This window comes from Limtongia smithiae (genome assembly GCF_038497785.1).
Source record: "Limtongia smithiae strain NRRL Y-17922 unplaced genomic scaffold V1518scaffold_2, whole genome shotgun sequence".
Lineage (NCBI taxonomy): Eukaryota > Fungi > Ascomycota > Lipomycetes > Lipomycetales > Lipomycetaceae > Limtongia > Limtongia smithiae.
This window is the reverse complement of record NW_027117623.1, coordinates 341937-358529: the sequence shown is the minus strand read 5'-3', so window position 1 is coordinate 358529 and position 16593 is coordinate 341937. Positions and strand designations below refer to the sequence as shown.

General features: G+C 57.5%; 7 protein-coding genes across 7 annotated transcripts; 4 read left to right on the top strand and 3 right to left on the bottom strand.

The window, feature by feature from the left end:
• The first annotated feature begins 448 nt into the window (after window positions 1-448).
• On the top strand, window positions 449-1795 carry V1518DRAFT_411622 (mitochondrial 37S ribosomal protein mS45). Its single transcript, XM_066902895.1, has 2 exons — window positions 449-1012; window positions 1181-1795. Exons 1-2 carry the CDS (start codon window positions 482-484, stop codon window positions 1730-1732), a joined length of 1083 nt encoding a protein of 360 aa, XP_066761148.1. The 5' UTR covers window positions 449-481; the 3' UTR covers window positions 1733-1795.
• On the bottom strand, window positions 1731-3348 carry V1518DRAFT_411620 (Threonyl/alanyl tRNA synthetase). The gene is made up of 2 exons (XM_066902894.1): window positions 2920-3348; window positions 1731-2864 (listed from the first exon to the last, which is right to left on the bottom strand). Exons 1-2 carry the CDS (start codon window positions 3164-3166, stop codon window positions 1789-1791), a joined length of 1323 nt encoding a protein of 440 aa, XP_066761147.1. The 5' UTR covers window positions 3167-3348; the 3' UTR covers window positions 1731-1788.
• Window positions 3349-5442, top strand: V1518DRAFT_380712 (PhoD-like phosphatase-domain-containing protein). Its single transcript, XM_066901646.1, has 3 exons — window positions 3349-3614; window positions 3677-4383; window positions 4436-5442. Exons 1-3 carry the CDS (start codon window positions 3528-3530, stop codon window positions 5373-5375), a joined length of 1734 nt encoding a protein of 577 aa, XP_066761146.1. The 5' UTR covers window positions 3349-3527; the 3' UTR covers window positions 5376-5442.
• On the bottom strand, window positions 5373-7330 carry V1518DRAFT_411617 (uncharacterized protein). Its single transcript, XM_066902893.1, has 3 exons — window positions 7128-7330; window positions 6977-7054; window positions 5373-6924 (listed from the first exon to the last, which is right to left on the bottom strand). Exons 1-3 carry the CDS (start codon window positions 7178-7180, stop codon window positions 5445-5447), a joined length of 1611 nt encoding a protein of 536 aa, XP_066761145.1. The 5' UTR covers window positions 7181-7330; the 3' UTR covers window positions 5373-5444.
• Window positions 7331-7654: 324 nt separating this feature from the next.
• On the top strand, window positions 7655-10685 carry V1518DRAFT_411614 (rab-GTPase-TBC domain-containing protein). The gene is made up of 2 exons (XM_066902892.1): window positions 7655-8727; window positions 8780-10685. Exons 1-2 carry the CDS (start codon window positions 7745-7747, stop codon window positions 10446-10448), a joined length of 2652 nt encoding a protein of 883 aa, XP_066761144.1. The 5' UTR covers window positions 7655-7744; the 3' UTR covers window positions 10449-10685.
• A 1160-nt stretch (window positions 10686-11845) lies between these two features.
• V1518DRAFT_425515 (uncharacterized protein) lies at window positions 11846-13036 on the top strand (the record flags this gene model as incomplete). The annotated part of the gene is made up of 1 exon (XM_066905921.1): window positions 11846-13036. The coding sequence occupies one exon, from the start codon at window positions 11846-11848 to the stop codon at window positions 13034-13036; it is 1191 nt and encodes a 396-aa protein (XP_066761143.1).
• Window positions 13036-16587, bottom strand: V1518DRAFT_411606 (lethal giant larvae like, C-terminal-domain-containing protein). The gene is made up of 3 exons (XM_066902891.1): window positions 16368-16587; window positions 13287-16301; window positions 13036-13235 (listed from the first exon to the last, which is right to left on the bottom strand). Exons 1-3 carry the CDS (start codon window positions 16437-16439, stop codon window positions 13164-13166), a joined length of 3159 nt encoding a protein of 1052 aa, XP_066761142.1. The 5' UTR covers window positions 16440-16587; the 3' UTR covers window positions 13036-13163.
• Window positions 16588-16593: the final 6 nt, after the last annotated feature.

The window sequence follows — 16593 nt, the reverse complement described above, 5'->3', positions numbered from 1 at the left end:
ACTTATCAGTTGCCTACGCCCCTTCCACTCGAGAATAATTTACAAGACAACGTCTAGGATTGCCACCACAGACAGCTGTGTCTTACGTGTTCTCTGAGATTTAGATTCGCATATATGACCAGCAACCAGCGCTATGCAAAAGTTGTATTATAAAATGTCAGAAAAGCAACGGCGTCCTAGTAAACGTAACAAGAATGCGCCGGACGCAGTCATCACGAGCGATTGCCAGGCATGCTACTGCCGGCGTGCATAGTCCGATAAACAGCGCGCGGATTTCATCATGCAAACAACGTAAAACGCTGGAAGGGTCATGAAGAAGAACAAAAGGGGGCGGAGGAAAGTTAGCTTATATATAGTGGGAGCCACGGCATAAGAGTCGCGCAGATGTCGACTTGCGCTTGGGTTTTGTGCTGCCTCCGAAAAATTCACGCCGTTCGTCGTCGCCGCTTCACGAGACCTCCGCAATCCACACCAACCCTCAATGGCGCTCGTTCGTCCGCTCACACGCTCGCCGAGCGCAGCGAGTGTCCCTGGCGCATCGACGATGTTTATCCGCGGCATCCGTGTGCCATCGGACGCCTATCTCACGCGTCGTGTGCCCGCGTCCCGAGGGCATACCGTTCCGCGTTCGCATATGCTGTCCTTCTTCGGCGACCGCGCGCTTAACGGCGACTACGCGGACAATTACTTTTGTTACGCACCCTGGGACCACCATCCAAAATATGTGCCCATGGGCTCGAAAACCCGGCGAGAGAACTTTCTACAGTATGCGAATGAGAGCACGACCGAGGCGCCACGGGCGGTCCGTCGCGAGGACGACCTCAAGCCGTTTCCGCTGAATCCGTATGCGCGCGCTGGACTGCAACTGTCGCCGCGGCTGAAGGAATCTATTGTGCGCGCGTCCAAACGTGGTGAGCCGATTTTGAAGCTTAGTCCAAAGTACGGCATCAAGAAGGAGCGAATCGATGCCATCGTCCGACTCGCCGCCATTGAGGAGCAGTGGGCGAATGAGGTACGTATTTCTCTAAATCTACGAACGGCTAGATCGACATGATGAGTCAATTTTAAAATCGATTAGTCTTGAAGACAAGCACATGGTTACTTTTATTCTATCTCTGATTCTACTTGCCGTTCAGCAATTTGTCGTGTTTCAGTCGAACAATGCTGATTCCAAACACAGGGCAAAATCACGCCGGAACTGGAACGCTTCGGTGAGCGCATGTTCCGAATGTTCCCACTCACAAGTGGTCGCATGGCTGAGCGCGACTTTAAGGAAGAAGACGAGCAGATAGCCATGGAACAGGCGTTTGCCGACAAGACGGGAAGTGAGACTTCGTTTGCACTCGACCGCGCAGCTGGCGCGAACGTCGACGAGTTCACGCCACCAGAGAAGACGACGCGGTCATTTTTCCATCTCATGCCAGAAGAGCAGGTGTTCACGCGTGCCGACGCGGCAAAACTACTTGGCGCTAAACTGCCGGAGGTGTACTTTCAGCAGTCGCAGGAGGCGGACAGCGCTAGCGGCGCGCGCAAGTTTGTCTTCAACGGCATGGAGAAACTGCCTGAGGCGATCAAGGAGTGGAAAGGCAAGAATGCCGCGGTGTCGATCGAGAAGCGATTCGTCTGGGCCGCGATGCCCGCGACGGTTGGAAAGGTAGGATATCGCTACGGTGCGAGCAGAGACCACCGGAAAAAGTGGCGCAAGCACGACGACCCTAGACTTAACATATAATTGTTCTGGCATTCTGTATATAGTCAAATGTATATCTATCGGCATCATCTATGTGTCTACAGAGTCTCGAAGAAGGCTGTCAGTGCTTCCGGCTCACCCTTTTCCCAGAGCGCGACCTTGCCCTGCCACTTTGCTCCCTTGCCGCCGCCTTTAAGTGTGGATATGATCCCTGCGTCGCGAATGTTGCCCGCGACAACGTCCGCGGCGTCGCCGATAACGACTAACGCGCCGGCAGTCTTGGGGGCGCCGGACGCCATGACGATGACGCCGGCACCGGGCTCAAGTTTGCCGAGCTCGTTCATGAACAGATTGAAGTAGTCCAAACCAGTGAGCTCGGCGCGGTAGACGAGAGATTTCTTACGTTCTGTGAGCTCTGCGCGTACTCTGGTGGCCTCGGTCTGTGCGACTTCCGTCGTCCATTGCTTTTCGCGCTTGACAGTCTCCTTTAGTTGCGTCTCGAGCCGACTAATTTTGGGTTCGATCTCTTCAGTCTGGCACGACAACTTCGCGTTAAGCGAGCGCGTGAGCGCATGCAGCTCCTTCGTGTATGCGCGCACGCGGTCGCCGATGAGGAAGTAGAGCCGCGAGTTGGTGCCGCGGATGGGCACCTGATGGAGAAGCGAGATCGCATTCATCTCCTTTGTGTTTTTGAGGTGCGTGCCGCAGCAAGGGTTCGAGTCGAGGTTTCCGATATGCACGACACGGAGGATACCGCGCTCGGCGTCGTAGTCGTCCGGGAGCTTGTCCTTCTTGACGAGATCCTTGTCGGGTACTTCGACCCAGATGTCGACGCCCTGGCGGATCACGTCGTTGCAGCGGTCTTCCACGATCTGCACTTCGGCATCGGAGAGCTTGCGCGCGATCTCGACGTAGGAGACTTTCTCGCCGAGGTTCCAGGCGAGTGTAGGGATCTCCATAGTGTCGAGGATAGCAGAGATCAGGTGCTGTCCGCTGTGCTGCTGCATGTGGTCAAACCGGCGCTTCCAATCTACGGTGAGCGTCACTTTGGTCTCGGGAGCGAGAGGCGTGGCGACTTTGTGCAGCGCGGTCAGCACCGCGCGACGGATGGCGAGCACAGGGAGGGATCCGGAGTCTGTTGCGATGATACCGTGATCGGAGGGCTGGCCACCGCCTGTACACCAACATAAGCCATCGTTCACACATGCATGAAACCGCGTATTACCTACCCTCCGGGAAGAGAATCGTATCTTGTAGCTCAAGCTCGTACTCAGTAGCTGCTGATACCGTAGGCGCTACCGCCGGCGCTTCCGCTTCCTTCGCCCCCCCGGTCTTTCCCTTCTTCCCACTCTTGGTGGCAGTAGCCGGTGCGGCAACCTGCACAGCGCGACAGCTGACGACGGTGGTATCGAATGTCGTGAGGTATGAGTCGAGCTGGCACGCGAGCGCGCCGACGACGGTGGAGGTCATTCGCATGTGTACACTGGTGCGTGAGGTGCGTGCTGCTGCTGCAACAACAACAACAGCAGCGGCAGAGGTGGCCAGATGGAGTGGTGGAGGGGGAATTGTGCTGTGTGCCGGTGGGCGGGGGGTCTGTCCGCCGGTAGTTCGACGGGGTTCGGAATCGGTTTGAGGATCGCGAACCCACTCAGGGCCAGCGCAGCGGTTTGAGCCGCACGGTCCGTCTCCCAGGACTAGCGCTTGGGGACATCTATACTTTGGAGCCTGTATTCTGGAGCACAATGCACAATCTGGGGTGCGGCGCAGACCGTCATCGCGCTTGACCTCTTCACACGACCCCCCATCTGCGCACGCAGATCTATCACCCACACATGAGATGGCCGCAGCAACTGTGATTATCGGTAGCATATGCGCAGCATCGTCATCACTGTTACGAGTCGTGGGCTACTTCTTTCTCCGATGGGTGCGTGTGTTTGGCCAAGTGAGTGAGTGATGTGAGTCGAACAGAATGCTGATCTGGAATAGGCACCGCTGAGCATATTTCCGCCGGCGATATATACCGCATTCGCTGTATATTTTGCGTCGTTCTTTTATTTATTTGACGCGCAGATCAAGACCGAGAACACGGCTGAAGCTACTGGGAAGGAGGCACCTGCGACGAAGACAGAGGCTGAGACAAACACCGAGAAGAGCCACGAAGGAGCTCCGCCGGTCGATGGGAAATCTGATACAACGGTGTCGCGGGTTCCATGGCGTACTTTCTTCCTTGGGCTGCCCGAGATCGACAGACCGTTCTGGACGCTGCTCGCGATCTTCATCAACCTCTCGGTCCTCTGCTGTACGCTCGATCTGGTGTATACCTCATTCAAGTCGATGCCGCTACTTGGCCTTGAGTTCTCACGCATTGGATACGTGTCCAGCACTAGTGCGACATTTGTCGTGCGCGATCCGTTCTCCGAGCCGGTGTTGCTGCGATACAGAGAAATCGTGTCTGGCGCGGAGGAAGTGACGTTTGATTTTGCAGACGACTACGACTGGGCCGGGTGGAGCACGGTCGTGGTTGCGGAGAAGCTGGGGGAGGAGTCGGATTATACGACACGGGTAGTCGTGGACGGGTTGAAGCCCGCTACGCGGTATTCGTATGCCGCGCCATTCTTAAATTCGTCGTTTGTCACCGCGCCAGAGGAGGGCGCGGGGCGGTTTAGTTTCCTGAGCACATCGTGCATCAAAGCGTGCGTACTATTGGGACACCGCAAGCATAGGGACATGGACTAACGAATGCAGACGCGTACCGTACAACCCGCTGGACAACCCGCTGAGCATCAACGGATTCAAAGTCCACGACTTTCTGCGCAATGAAGTCGACTTCTTGCTGTTCCTCGGTGACTTTACGTACGCGGACGTGCCAAAGCTGATGGGCACGGACGAGGAGTCGTTCCGCCGGCACTACAGACACGTGTACTGGTACCTACGTGCGCTGGGGTGGACGACATTGCCGACCGTGCATGTGTTTGATGACCACGAGATTATTAACGACTACGATCCGCGACATCAGGACCTCTACGCACCTGCGATCTCGTCGGCGTGGAAGGCATACCAAGACGCAGGAAATCCGGCGGCGATGCACGACAACACAACGTACTACACATTCGAGCGGCAAGGTATCCCGTTCTTTCTGATGGACACGCGCACATACCGGTCGCTAGAGAGCGCGCCGGACGGGCCAGCAAAGACGATGCTTGGCATGCGGCAGCTTGAGGATCTGCGAACGTGGCTCGAGGCGCACCGAGCAGCGCCGTTCAAGTTTGTAGTTTCGTCTGTGCCGTTTACAAAGAACTGGATCGGCGTTGATAAGTTTGACACATGGGGTGGGTATCAACACGAGCGGCGGCGGATTCTGGAGTGGATGTTTGCCGCAGGCGGCGGGGTTGTGGTGTTGTCTGGCGACAGGCATGAGGCAGCGGCGATCAGGTTCCCGGCGCCAGATGGAGACAGCGCAAACGATGTGTACGAGTTCTCAGCGAGCCCGTTTAGCCAGTTTTACATTCCCATACGGACGCACTGGCAGGTGGATGATGAGGACGTGACGCTGATGTACAAGCCGCGGGGAAACTCAAAGGTGGGCAAGGTTGATGTGGAGATGCGGGCGGACGGTAGCACGCAGATGGACTACACGCTATATATAGATGGAGAAGCGGAGTGGAGTTATACGCTGCTGCGATGATGGTATGAATGCATAGAGTACATTATAGGCGGTACTAATAGATATACAAAGTTATATACATGCGTGCAGTTACGCGGAGAGCTTCTCCTTGACGCCGGCCTCGACGGCCTTTTCCTCCGCAAGCTCTTCGTCGTCCTCGTCGGCGTCGTCTTCGACCCATCCGGCGCAGCGGGAGACGGCGCGCTCCCAGAGCTTGTACATCTTCTCGCGCTTCTTCTCGGAGATGGTGGGCTTGAAGGTGGTCTCGCCGACGGTGTTGACGGTCTTGAGCTCGTCAAAGTCTGCGTACATGCCGGCCGCGTAGCCTGCGGCGATGGCGGCGCCGAGGGCGGTGGTCTCGCGGTACTGGGGGCGGACGACGTCGATGCCGATGATGTCGGCCTGGATCTGCATACAGACGTCGGAGTTGGACATGCCGCCGTCTACCTTGAGGGTGGCGAGCTCGTAGCCGGAGTCGCGCTGCATGGCGTGGAGGACGGCGCGGGTCTGGTAGCAGGTGGCCTCGATGGTGGCGCGGGCGATGTGCTCGCGGGTGGTGAAGTTTGTGATGCCGTAGATGGTGCCCTGGGCGTCGTCGATCCAGTAGGGGGCGAAGAGGCCAGAGAAGGCGGTGACGAAGACAACACCGCCCGTATCGGAGACGCGGGAGGCGAGCTGGCCGACCTCGTCGGCGTCCTCGATGAGCTTGAGGTTATCGCGGAGGAACTTGACGGCGGAGCCGCCGACGGCGATGGAGCCCTCGAGGGCGTACACGGGCTCGTGGCCCTTGAAGTTGTAGGCGACGGTGGTGAGCAGGCCGTTCTTGGAGAAGACAGGCTTGTTGCCGGTGTTGTAGAGGAGGAAGAGACCGGTGCCGTAGGTGTTCTTGCCCATGCCGACGGAGAAGGCGCGCTGGCCGACGAGGGCGGCAGACTGATCGCCGAGGACAGAGGTAATGGAGACGCCAGCAAGGACGTTCATGCCGGCGGCAATCCGGCCGAAGGCGACGTCGTCGGCGGAGTAGACGATCTCGGGGAGCTGCACGCCAGTCTTCACGTCGAAGAACTCGAGCATGAAGTCGTCGTACTTGAGCGTCTCGATGTTGAGGAACATGGTGCGGGACGCGTTAGTGGTATCTGAGACGAACTTGCCGCCGGCGGCGCCGCCGGTAAGGTTGTAGACGAGCCAGGTGTCGACGGTGCCAAACATAAGCGTGCCGGCGGCACGCGCGTCAGCCACGGCCTTAATGTTCTGGATCATCCACGCGAGCTTGACGGCGGAGGGGTACGTGGAGATGGGCAGCCCGCAGATGCCGGCGACCTTGTCCGCGCCGGGCTGCTGCTTGTAGTGGTGCACCATGCGCGCGGTGCGGGTGTCGGGCCACGCAATGGCATTGTAGAGGGGCTTGCCGGTCTCGGAGTCCCAGACGAGGGTGGTCTCGCGCTGGTTGGTGATGCCGATGGTCTTGATGTCGGCGGCGTCGTAGCCCTTCTCGATGAACTGCTTCACGGCGCCGTTGATGCAGTCGTTGGCGCTCTGGATAATCTCGTACGGGTCCTGCTCGTGCCATCTGTGCGCGGTCAGCCGGCGAAGGACACAATGGAGCGACAGCAAGAACGTACCCCGCGAGCGGATACTGCTGCGCGAACTCGACCTGGTGGACAGCGTAAGGCGACCCGGCCTTGTCGAAGATGATGAACCTGGAGGGTGGCGTGAGCAGGGGGTGACTATGGAGCTACTAATCGGCGTTTGCGGGGCGACTGCGGAGGATACCTTGTGGACGTGGTGCCGGTGTCGAGGGCGCCGATGAACTGGGCGGCAGACATTGCGAGGGCGGCGTGTGCGGACGACGAGCAGCAGCTGTGGGAAGGGGGTGTGAGGACGGGCAGGAAGAACAGCAGAGAAAGAGGGCGAGCGGGCGACGGAGAGAAGAAGGACGCGGAGAAGCGTCGTCGAGGGGCCGGGACCGTTCGGCGCTGCACGCGGGGCAGCGAACGCGGGGCCAGCTGCTCAGGGCCGCGCCGGGTAGCGCGGACTCCGAGTCGGCGCGGGGCCTTGCTTAGGGCTGCAGGGTTAATCCGGGCTGCCCTCCGCCCGCCTCTGGCTTCGTCTCCGTGCCTCCCTCGCCAGCCGGTGCGCTCGTCGCTGCTACGACGCGTGTGCGTCGTGCTGCTCTGGGCCGCCCTGCTCCGCGTGTCGCTGACTGCGCTGCGCTGCCCGCCCTGGGCCCCGCCCGTAGACACGCAGGCCCCGAACGCGCAGCAGCGCGCACTGCGGCCCGCGCCGCGTGCGGCCGCCCGTGATCACGGCACAGCGCGGCCTCCGCAGCGCATCACCACGCGCACTCCTCGCGACCACCGCCCCGCCCCTCGATCCCCCCGCCCCCCGCCATGTCGCTGCTCTCGGCGATCCGCAACAAGGCCGCGTCGCTCACGCTGTTCGACCCCGTGGCGGCGGAGCCCCGCCCCACGCGCGACGAGATCTTCCAGCAGACGTTCCGCCTCCCCCCCTCCGCGCAGCTCGAGGCGTCCATCGCCATCGAGTTCTCCATCGATGCCTCCAGCATCTACTTCCCCGGCAAGCTCCTGCTCTCGCAGTCCTTCCTCGTGTTCGACGCGCTCGACCCCGGGACGTGCTCCTTCGTGATGCCTCTCGTCGCCATGAAGCGCGTCGAGCGGCTCGCATCAAAGTCCTACCTCTTCGCTCTCTACATCGAGACGATGCACGACCTCAAGTTCAATCTGCAGTTCGTCGGCCTCCGCGGCCAGATCGAGGACTTCTGCGCCCGTCTCAAGGCCAACCTCCGCGCTAACATGTCCAAGATGCGCCTCCTCAAGGACTTCCTCCCAACCCTGTACTCCGAGTACATGTTCTCTGAGCACCGCGCACAGCTCCCTGCCGCAAAGCGCGATCCCATTCCCGTGCCCGCCGGCGGTCTGGGACAGCTTTTCAAGTACCCCGGCGATGCCCGCAAGCTCCGCGACAAATCGAAGCTCCGTCTGTGGGGCGAGTACATGCGCGACCATGGCCGTAACCTCACCATCATCCGCCTTCCCAACTTCCAGAAGCTCGTCCGTGTTGGCCTCCCCAACGTTCTCCGCGGCGAGATCTGGGAGCTTACCTCCGGCTCGATGTACCTCCGGCTGTCCAACCCCAACGTCTACGAGAGCCTGCAGAAGGAGTTTGCAGGCCGCACATCGCTGGCTATCGAAGAGATCGAGAAGGATCTCAATCGGTCCCTGCCAGAGTACCCTGCCTATCAGTCAGACGAGGGCATCGAGCGCCTCCGTCGTGTGCTCACCATGTACTCTTGGCGCAACGAGCAGGTCGGCTACTGTCAGGCCATGAACATCGTTGTCGCTGCCCTCTTGATGTACGTCCTTCTCACCCGATCTCCGCTCTCGCGACCCCTCTAACCCTCACAGCTACATGAGCGAGGAGCAGGCATTCTGGTGTCTCTGTATGCTCTGCGACCATCTCGTCCCCGGCTACTACTCGCAAACCATGTACGGCACCCTACTCGACCAGAAAGTCTTTGAAGCGCTCGTCGAGAAGACTATGCCCATCCTCTGGGACCATCTCGTCAAGTCCGACGTCCAGCTCTCCGTCGTCTCTCTCCCCTGGTTCCTCTCCCTATACATCAACTCCATGCCCCTCACCTTCGCCTTCCGCATCCTCGACGTCTTCTTCCTCGAGGGCCCCAAGGTGCTCTTCCAGGTCGGTCTTGCGATCCTGCGCATCAACGGCGAGGAGCTCCTCGACGTTGCCGACGACGGCGCCTTCATCTCCATTCTCAAAGACTACTTCCTTCATCTCGACGACTCGGCCCATCCCACCGCGGAGAACGAAAAGCTCCGCGAGGTCACCCGGTTCCAGGAGCTCATGGTCGTCGCTTTCCGCGAGTTCTCTGTCATAACCGACGACATCATCCACGAGCAGCGCCGTAAGCACAAGAACAACGTGCTCGACGGCATCGAGTCCTTCGCCAAGCGCACCCAGCTGCGCAATCTACACAAAACCGGTCATCTCGCCCCGCAGGAGCTCGCGAACGTGTACGACAGATTCTTCCAGGCCCTGCAATCTGCACGGCTTGGTTTTGGTCCGCTCAAAACGCTGATGGACTACAGCACGTTCCAGATCTTCATGCACGGTATAGCTGAGTGGGCGGTTGAGCCTCATGATTTCTTGCAACGGCTCTTCCACCGGTGGGACATGGACCTGCGCGGCGGCCTGTCATTGCAGGATGTCGCTTCCGGTCTCGGAGCTATCAAGGAAGAGGACATCATGAGCAGCATGGCGTACTTTTTCGAGCTCTACGACGAAGACGGCGATGGTAAGGTCGACCGCGAGGGTATCCTGCAACTATCAGAAGGACTGCTCTACATCACCCGGAATCTCTCGCCCCGGCCGGCCACTGCCGCCGCAGACGGCTCTGCTCTCTCCTCCCCTACCGCCTCCAACTCCCTGCAGTCCTCGATCTCTCTATCTGACTCCATCCCCGTGACACCACTTGACTACCTGTCCTCCATCAGCGCGTTTATCCAGCGCGCGTTTGAATACGCCACCCCCGACGACGCCAACGACCCCGCGTCCATGATCGCGCCGCTCATCGACGCGCCGCAACCCTCGACGACCACGGTGAAACACAACGCGGCATTAGACCCAACTCACCCGCTGCACATAACGCTCGCGACCTTCCGCATGGTCGTCCTGGCCGATGAGGCGCTCGAGCGCTTTTTCGCACATGACTTTGCAGCATCGATAAAGCTCACACCCGCAAAGGGCATGGGCAGGGAGAAGGGCTCGTTGCGGGAGCTTTTTGACAGTCTGGTCACCGATAGCATGCGCATGGCGGGCGAATTTAGACGGCGTATCGATGAGATGGAGAAGCAAGCGCGCGAGCAACAAGCGCGCGAGGACGCGGCGGTGCGGGCGGCGCAGAACAACCGGGACGACGATGACGATGACGACGACGATGTCGGCGGCGCCGTTGGCGATAAAGACCGCGACGTGCTCGAGGGCCTGGATATCGCCGTCGGCGGCATGAGGAGCGGCCCGTCATCTTCACGAGTCCCGGCACCTGTCAATTCCTAGATATAATTGTGTGATTTTGTTTTGTGTCTGCTCTTCCATGGCGTTTATTGTTCTTGCTTGTTATTTAGCCATCTATAACTTGGACGGAGAGCCGAGATGGATATGTGCAACAAATTCAAATATTATTGCTCGACATATGTACAACATACGAAACGCTCTCTATGATCTTTTCTTGCTATGTCTGCTCCTTGTGCTGCGGCTTGGCTGAGGTTTTGTCGTCGCCCAGGTAGTGTGCCTTACTCACTCGTGCTGTATGCCACTGTTCATAAAACAATCGATGGCGTTGGTGGGATCAATCTGTCCAACGTCTCTCGCATTCCTCTCGCTGGTGTTCGTCGCCGAGTAGTTTATTCCTCGTCGTCAAAGCCAGTCAACTCTACGCGTTCCCTCTTGGGGACTGAACACGCCGTGGTCGTTAGCAAAATACACTCCTGTCGCTGCAACACACTGGTACGTACGCGGATATGAGAGCGGCACGGGCACATGATCAGGGTAGAAATGCCGACGCACCGGCGACAGCGCGAGCAGCAGCGGACCGATGGTGAATGATAGCGCGAGCGGCCAGAAGTACTGCGGTTGTGTGCGCGCATAGAAGCGGAGGGTCTAGCGAAAACCATAAGTGCATGTTCTCAGTCGAGATGCGCCACGCGGGTTGCGGTGGAACAGCGCCACGCGGAGAGGAAACAGAATGAGAAAAAAGACTAACCTGGACAGGGTCCTTAACGAACCGGGGACGGAAACTCATCGTGAGAACGGACAGTGTGGATCTTGCGAAAAGAGACGCGGAGGGGCTGCCCTTTGTGCTTCAGTTCACAGTGTCGAGTTCGCGATGTCCCAACCTCCGCCGGCGTCGCAAATCAGCTCGGCGCTGATTGGCGGGTTCAGTTCGCGGGCACGCTGCGCGGTGGTTGCGCGCATAACTGCGTCGTCGTCGCGGTTGTTCACACTGTGCGGACATGGGCACGCGAGCACGCGACTCATCAGAGCTAGCATCACGCGGCCGCGTCATGAAAACAAAGAGCATCTGGGCCCTATGCTGTCGATATACCCTCCTTGTTCATCGCATACTGCGTCGCTTCCTCCGCCATCTTGATACCTCCTCTACCTTCACCGTCGCGGCAGCAGCAAGGGCTGAGCTGAACATCTACCCGCGCACACTCATGCGGTACCGCGACCGTCATGACCCACGCAAATACCCAATCTCCGCTGCATTTCGCAGATTTAAATTGCGTTCATACGAGATCTTGTCCGCGTACGTACTTGTGCCGACTTCAGCTGCTGGGGAGCATGGCGGAACTGCGGCAGCGAGGGGAGCAGCCACAGCTACGCGGGCGGCAGGTGTACGCAAGTTGGGCGTGGTGCGCTATCTCGCGAAGTGGACTTTCTGGGGTATCACGATGGCGCGGCGGGTGCGGTTAGAGACTGTGGTCCGAAAACGGAAAGCAACTACCGTACGACATCAACAACGACGTGCAGGTGAAATCACGTCATATGCCGGACCAAACCCCCCTACTACCGCACCACCACTCCCATTCCTCGCCGCAGTTGGCGCGTGGGTTATATCCCTACTCACGCCCACATCTATACTAGCCATCCTTACGAAGCCCACTCCGCTCCCCGAACTTTATCCCGGTGCGAAATGGAATCAGCCCCCACCATGCTTGCCGGCGCCAACAGACCCCTCAGGCCAACGGTATATGCGCGCCCTCGATATCTGGTCCGACGGCGACGTTGCCACTAGTCTCGTGTCCTGCGTGCAGGCAGAAGGGTTTACTTTGTTTTCGTCTGATTCTGATTCCAAACGCGGTATGTGGACGCCGCTTGCGCTTCATGTTCTGATTTCGTATATCCTAACCACTGCCACTTCTGCTCGCATCTTCACAACCACTCCCTCGTCCGCAGTAGTGTCCTCGTCGAGCGGTCTGCGCGTGAGCAAACTGGCAGTGTACACCCGCCACGTTCTCGAGCTTTCCGCATCTACACCTTATAAAGCCCCCTTTGAAACCGCAGCACTCGACCCCCTCGCTCTGGAAAGCATGGCGCTCGGCCTTCCTGACGTTGCGTATCTACTGAAAATCGTATTGATGCTGCTGCCCGATGGCGGTATGGTCGGCACCGTGCGTGGTTGGCGAGATTTAGTACGCGCCAGCGCCGCGGGGCAGCGAGTGATGAGAGCAGCACGCGCGCGCGCGATGGCGGACGCCATCGCGACGCTGGGCGGCGGACGGCACCGTTTGGTCGCCGCGGTGTGCGCGATGCTTGCCGTGCTTATCCGGCGCGGGGCGGCAACCACGGCAGCGGTGATCGCCGAAGAAGCCGCCGTCGCTCACGTATTTGGCCCAATCATTCTTGGTTCTAAAGTGGATGATATCGCTGCTGCATACCGCTTGCGTCCACGTCTCGTATTCTCCGTCACGGCGGCCGGTGGTGCAACCACTCGGACTCAAAACACCAACCAAGCGCGTCTTCTCAACTCTATCGACTTCCAAGAACTCGTCTACGACGAGGCACGGGTGGTCGTGCAAAGTATCCTTAACGAATGGGAGGGCATCATGGAGAATCTCGATGACCTGTTTGTACCTGCGTGACTGATATCGACTCTATAAATAAAATCCATTTCTTTATCCAGATTATTGTATCACAAAAATATCCTATACTACGCTAGCCATGTCGGGGACTATTAGTCAAATCCAAACAAAACCGCGACTGTTGTGCTTAAAAGAACTTGGATTTAAAGTACGAGGTCGCCATGCTTTTCCGCGGATCATCAAGGAAGCTCGATAACGACTATTTCCAGTTAGCACGTATGCACCTTTCCAAACAGAAACAGCCACTTACGTTGCTCATTTCATCAAACTTTGCAAACGAATCCTCCATGAACCCTTTCCGTTCGCCCCTATCCCGACCATACTCATCCTCCTCATGCAAGTCGCGTGACGACGACGCGTTTGAATTGTCGTTCAGATAATCGCTATTTCCGCTCCCGCTGGTCGCGATACTGCTACTCCGCTTGAAAAAGATCGAGTTTCGCGACGATGGAGGCGGGTTGTGTTCGGAGTATATCTTCTGCGTGGCGAGAAGCCGCTGCTGCTCCCGCGCCGCGCGTTCTTGCTCAATCGTTCGTTTCGATTTCGGGCGGTGTGGGCCCCCAATGAGTAGATCAAAGTCTTCGGGACTGACGTACCGTGTGCCTGCCATCCATTTGATCGTGCTAATGGCAGGCCGAGGGGGCATTCGCTTCATAACATCGTACAACGCGACCTTGTCCTCGCTGGAGGTAGAGTTCCCGCGCGTCCATAGACTGCGTCCGACATTCGCGGTGCCGAAAATGTTGAACATCACAGATTCGTTCTTGCCCGCGCCGAAAAGTACGTCACCGTTCATGCACACGACAGTGCTGCTCGCGGTGAACCGTGGATCAAAATACTTCGCCGCCGACAACGTCGCCAGCTCTCGCAGACCCGGTAATGAGTACACCTTGATCAGCCCGCCTGTCATCACAATCACCAGCACGAGCGTGTCGCCCTGGCGCAGATACGATAGGCCCGCAGCGATCGCCTTCGCAGTGTCAAAAGATTTGCTACCGGCGCGGTTATTCGGCATCCGGATTATGCGGGCTTCGTCAGCTGACACCGCGATTATGGCGCCATGAATAACGATGCCCTGTGGTAATCGGCTTAATACGTTTTGCGACGCGACCGCAGACACGCCAAATTCGTAGTCGAATGGAATTATCGAAAATACTCGGCCCTTCACATTAGATGTCGCGACATATTGCACTGCGTGCGAGCCGCCCTTGGTCGGTAATATCCGCAACGTGACCAACCGGCCCGCTGAGGTGCCGACGCTCAGGATAATGGAAGAATACGAGTCTCCCTCAATCGCCATTAATGAAGCCTCAATACACGTCGCAAACTCGATCGGCGCTTGGTTGGCAGCGTTGCTCTTCTCGTTTCGTCGCAGTGATGAAAATGGCTTTCCAGAGCTTTCGTCTCCAAGATCGCTTAGGTTCTGAAGGAAAATCAACGTCTGCGTACGTAGATCAACAACTGCAACTGATCCAAATTGGTATCCAACCGCCAAAAAGCCAATGTCGGTGTTTTTCAGAGCCGTCACTGGACCATGAGCTGGGTTCAGCACAAACATCGGCAAAAACCCTTCCTTCATCTTCGGATCAATGCGCGCTGAAATTTGTTGGATAAGTGGCGGCTTTCCATCCGGCGTTGAGATATTCAATGCGTCTACTCGTCGTTGCAATTCCGCCGAGGATACCGGTCTGTTCAGTCCAAACTTGAAGAATACGACTTCTCCAGCATCCGACGCGATCGACATCTCGCCCATCGCGCCCGAGAACGAAATCTCATTAACCCGCACATTAACAGATCTGTCAAGTGCGTCCGCAATCGACAGGTCTAGGATCTGCGACTCTTCGATCTCGCCGTGAGAAGCGTCCCATAAACGGACCCACCCATCCGAGTGACCCGTGACAACGATATTCCGCATATCGTATCCTCGCAACCGGTTGTGTCCCGGAGCACCGCCAGTTAACATCGGCGGCACGTCTTGTTTCTTCGACGCCATCATGCCAATCCATTGTTCACGCCGGACTTGGGCGACGCACACCCTGGTTATTCGTGGCTGGATCCAGCATAGCGATGGTGGGAACATCGCCGCAACTGGAAGTGCAGCGCCGGAAGGATATTCAATTGAGTACAATTCTCCTGATGACAATATCGCCACCAACGCGACTGGATCTTGGCAGCCATTGTAGAACGGTGAGCTCCGAGGCACCATAATGAAATCAACGGGCTCTGCACCCGGCGGAACAGGATAAATTCGTTGTCGTCTTGGCTGTGCGTAAAACTGGCCCATTACTTGATACGACGTAATCTGTACGACTGGTGTAGATCCAAAGTCCATGAAAGTGATACCCTTTAAAGGGACCTCACTGGACTCGCCGCCCGCCACAACAAGTGCAGAGTCCGACGGATTCTGGCCACAGCACCATGCCATTTTGTACACGGGCTCACGACGCACATGCACAAGCCTTCCCGGGCCGGTCTGCGACAATGGTGATGGCTGGGACGCGCCATAGGCTGAACGGCGAGGGATGTTCACATCGGTGTCTTCAATCGTGCGCGCTTGTAATAATACACCTTCCTTGGCGTCCCAGAAAACAATAGATCCATCATCGTAAGAGGTCACGATGTGATTACCTGTCGGATGCCACAGGCCGGTCATTAGCCGCGGGATTCGCGAGCGATTCTGCATGATGGGATTCAGTTCGCCACCAGGTGCGCCGGCAGGAATTTCGAATTGCAGAACAAGCAGCATGTCGTCGTCGGCGATAGAGTACACGACTGCGCAGTTGTCATAGCCTATGAGGAGAATGTGATACGACAGCGGATGTATACTAATGAACTTCACTGGTGACAGCGGCGCGCGTGGAATCGCGACTTTCTGCAAATTGCTGATCCGATACGGCGTCTTGCCGCCACGATCGACATCATAACCAATAATAAGTCCGTTCTCCATTCCAATAAACAGCCAATCTAGCGACGGATCGCTTTCTATACAAGTGATTTTTGCGCTGGCGGTAAACACCGACAACACGTCGCGCGTGTCTAATGAAATGACGCTGACATTGTCGCTAGAGTCAACAGCTACCAAATATATAGATTTAACTATCCTCAGGAACTTGATCCGCTTTCCTGGGCACAGATCAAATGCAACTTGGACGCCGGGTTGGCCAAAGACGTAGAGATAGCCCTCGGTTGTGCCGGCCGCTAGAAGGCTCTGAACGGGATCAAACGCAATTACTTCCACGCCGCCGCGAATTCCAAAGTGCCCAATCTATATGAGTTGCAAATATTAGAAATAAATCCTTCAAACTATCCGACCTGCCTTGGGAGTGCGTACTTCATTAAGATCAAACACGGAGGATGTCAGCCCAGCCGAGAGATCCTTGTTGAAGCCCTTGAGCTTGAGCATCCTCGTTTGTGTCCAGCGCTAATTGGTATCTTACGATTGACTACCAAATATAACAAGAAGCGGCCTTAGCAATTGTGTACAGCGCGTAATATGAGGACAAGGATGGTGTCGTTTGTAGCGGTGCAGCATCCGGCTTCCCGCAATGATCCCGTCC